This window comes from Lycium ferocissimum, chromosome 12, assembly GCF_029784015.1.
Source record: "Lycium ferocissimum isolate CSIRO_LF1 chromosome 12, AGI_CSIRO_Lferr_CH_V1, whole genome shotgun sequence".
Lineage (NCBI taxonomy): Eukaryota > Viridiplantae > Streptophyta > Magnoliopsida > Solanales > Solanaceae > Lycium > Lycium ferocissimum.
Window position 1 is genome coordinate 14,549,333 of NC_081353.1, and position 3,605 is coordinate 14,552,937.

Here is a 3,605-nt window from a genome sequence, read left to right on the forward strand (position 1 = left end):
AGCCTCGTTTGCATTGAACTCTGCCTTTATTCGAAAGTTGGTTGGAAAACTTAGGAGTAAACTTTCCCTTGAGATAAAATCTATAGGCGAGTTGGAGGAGGCATCTTAGCTTTGCACCAAAATAAACTACACGAAATTTCAAACATTTTGTGTTCATAAAATATTTTTTTGTTTTAACAGTACTGTGCAAGATCAACTTGCACCCACCTCAACCTGGACCAATTTGCATATTGCCAATTTCACTGCCTCCAACACACAGACGAGCAGGTAATCCATGCACAAGCAGATTTTATTTCCAAAAAGCATTCACACGAAGTATGATATTACGGAACAGAAGCGAGTAAATATAACACCAAAAACATTATTGGCATACATTCCAGAAGTTCAGTATAGAGACAGAACACGTCGGAGGCAGTAACAAACTTAAAGAGCCTTGAGGATTTCATCAGCACCGGAGACCGTGAACTCCCCTCCAGATTCAATGTTAGCAACTTTCACCTTAAGGTCATCAACCAAAAGAGCATACCTTCGTGATCGAACGCCAAGCCCCTTTTCCGACAGATCAAGCTCCAGCCCCAGGGAATGGGTGTACTTTCCAGCTCCATCAGCAAGGAATTTTACATGTTTGTTCTCGGGATAAGTTTTTGCCCAGGCCTTCATCACAAAGGGGTCATTGACTGCAGCAGTAATGCAAACATGTGAGAACATCCCTTATTAAGCAGAAACAATAGGCATGATGGACTGAAAAAATGACACTACCATGCAGAGTTCCTTTTATTAGGAGTTTGGATTACATTCTGTTCACCAGAAGAAATCATTGGCTCTTTCTGTTTACAAATTAAAGAGTTTTCCTTTAGTTTCCACCTGCCCAATGTCACCAACTGTAACAACTCAAACCCTTGTTCTGAGTATTTACGTTCAATTTTCATGTTTGAGGTCTTGGATGAATTAAGTTTTAGGACTTGTTGGCGTGGTTTCATTGGTACCCAAGGAGCTCAGGTGGATTTCAGCATCATTGGAGGCAAGTTCAGATATTAGAGAAAAATGCAGGTGCACAACACTCTGGTGTGTGCGATGTACAGGGCAAGCAACCTGTTTGCCATGAGGCACGTGGCGCACTAGGCATGGTCTATCCTTACGTACATACCAAGACGTGCTAATCTAACAATCCTAATTGGCACAACTTTTAACTCAACAAGCCAGCTTCATTGGCTATCTACATCTACGCTCTTTTCCCCTCCATTACTTATAAATTGCAGAAAATTATCAGCAGAGTAAAACAAATGGTGAGAGAACAAAGCTGTCCCTACTTCTGAGCCTTCTAATGAAATATGATTTTCTTCCTGTAAATTATGCAACAAATGAAGGATAAAAACTTTGCAGAACTCCACATTAAGCACACGTAACGGGAAAAGGTGAAAAGAGATGAAGCATGATGGTCGCTACGCAATCAAGAACTAGATGGTAGAGGGCGTTCTAGAAGAACAATAAGGAAGGAGAGGATTAACACCTGAGAGTATTCTCAAGTCTTTGTGCTTTTTATTAAGAGTACAGAAATGCACTCATATATTGTTTCCCAGAGCTTTAAAATTGCATGAGGATTAAATCTTGAATCTTTTGAAACAAAAAGACAAAAGAAATACACAGCTTCCAGATTTTTAGTGCTGAAACTCAAAGAAGCAACTAATCAGAATCATGAGTGACTGAGACCTATCTTTTACTCTAAGTGATGAGAGTCACAGTATAGGAACAAATCTTCTAAGCATTAAGAAGCTACTACCAGATCTGCGGTGAATTTATAGAAGTTTTGCAATCAAAACTGACACCAAACATGTAAAGGTTCTCAATTCGTTACAGCAGGACAAGGGATGATAACCTAGTGACCTCCACCCACAAAATGAGGTTGGCAGTTCGAGCCTGAAAGTGGGAAAAGTCATCGTTGGGTTCCTGGGCATGCTATCACCCCCAGAGGGATAAAACTATCACATTGTAAATGTATGATAAGGAAGAGAAGCCATGAGAGAAAAACACTCATCTCATTTTATTCTTTGGTTGGAGGAACTAGAATGTACCCTGCTTCTAATTTTTTTTCCCCCAATAGGTGCTTGGATGTACCCTTTTTCTAACACCACAAAAAGGTGTCTCAAAGGAGGGGGCGAATTAGCGGGGTTTCATTTTTACTCTCAGGATTGTTGGAGACGTAAATTAAATAAATAAAAATGTCCCACCTCAAATACTTAAAAATTTTAGATGAGCTAATTCAAAGAAATGATCAAAATGGTCCTCAATATATGGTCTTTGATTCTATTTGGTAATTAATGTATAAATCGGGTGGAAACGGTCCTTAATATATTCCAAAAAAGTGATTAGTTTAGTCCTAAGAAGTAAGACATATAAGTAAAGACAAGAAAAAAGGGTTGAAAATGTAAATTATAGCCCTAATTTCAAGGGAAAAAAAGTCAAAACGTCTTGGTGAATAAAAAACAAAGAAACAAAATTCTAAATCATAGATGAGAATTAAGAAGAAAAAACAAACCACTGATGCAGAGGATTTCATCCACGCCCTTTGACTTCAACTCATCAGCCTTCTCAATAAACCCAGGCACATGCTTAGTGCTGCATATATAAAACACTGATCAATCGATCGGATCCATTACAAAACGTAAAGAAAAGGGAAGGAAATGAAAATAGAAGAAGAGGAACCTGCAAGTGGGAGTGAAAGCACCAGGAACGGCGAAGAGAATGACTTTCTTGCCCTTAGCAAGTGAGTGCACTGAAACGCTCTGCATCTGATCTTGCTCATCGAAGTAAGATACAATACCATCTGGGATGACGTCACCAACTGTGATTGGAGCCATTTTTAATTTAGTCGAGAATTTGTGAGAGTGAGGGTAGCGATGACAGATGTATATGTTGGGGAGGAAAAGGGTATTTACATTTAAAAAAATATTTATAAGGTGGATTTAATAAGAGTTTTCAAGTCCGCCCAAAGATATGGTAAGGGGTGATGTTTATGGAAGGAAATCAAATCAATTAAATTGGTTTTTAAATGTTGAAATCAAAGTAAATTAATGGCTTAATGTATATGCGGTATCCCAAATTTATCTTTTTATTTAATTTTGCCATCTTGATTAAGTTTTGTTCTATTGAACCCTTAAACTCGTTCTCAAGTGTGTCTATCAAACATAATAACACTTACATATTATTCCATCTTCAATTTAGCAACATGCTAATATATATTCTATTTTTAATTATGCTATCTTTTAGCTAAGATTAGCAGCAATTGAGGGGGTAAAAAAAGAGTAGCTTTAAATTAAGCTAACAATGGAAGAAAGCAAAAACCAAATAGAACCGCACAAGAAAGAATACTACCACGTGTATAAAATATTCTTTCCTTCATTTCCCCAATTTAATTTCCATTTCTAATAAAAATTAGATTTAGGGGATTTGATAGATTCACTTGAAGACGAGTTCAGGGGTTCAATAGGAACAACACTTAGTTGAGGTGAAAAAAAAAAAAAAAAAAAAAAAAAAGCACAAGTCTAGGGGGCTGCATATACATTAAGACTAAATTAATTAATAGTCTGTTTGGTCAAAAGTGATAT

The 3,605-nt window shown here is 37.2% G+C and overlaps 1 protein-coding gene across 1 annotated transcript; it reads right to left on the reverse strand.

The window, feature by feature from the left end:
• Positions 1-262: 262 nt before the first annotated feature.
• On the reverse strand, positions 263-2,938 carry LOC132039564 (peroxiredoxin-2B). Its single transcript, XM_059430043.1, has 3 exons — positions 2,704-2,938; positions 2,537-2,616; positions 263-677 (listed from the first exon to the last, which is right to left on the reverse strand). Exons 1-3 carry the CDS (start codon positions 2,856-2,858, stop codon positions 424-426), a joined length of 489 nt encoding a protein of 162 aa, XP_059286026.1. The 5' UTR covers positions 2,859-2,938; the 3' UTR covers positions 263-423.
• Positions 2,939-3,605: the final 667 nt, after the last annotated feature.

Bases quoted from the DNA above. Each gene is read 5' to 3' on its own strand.
- LOC132039564 (XM_059430043.1), bottom strand. From the start codon at position 2,858: ATGGCTCCAATCACAGTTGGTGACGTCATCCCAGATGGTATTGTATCT. The intron at 2,617-2,703 runs GTTCCTCTTCTT...TTATATATGCAG, and splicing joins GCTTTCACTCCCACTTGCAG to CACTAAGCATGTGCCTGGGT. The intron at 678-2,536 runs GTTTGTTTTTTC...TTACTGCTGCAG, and splicing joins TGAAATCCTCTGCATCAGTG to TCAATGACCCCTTTGTGATG.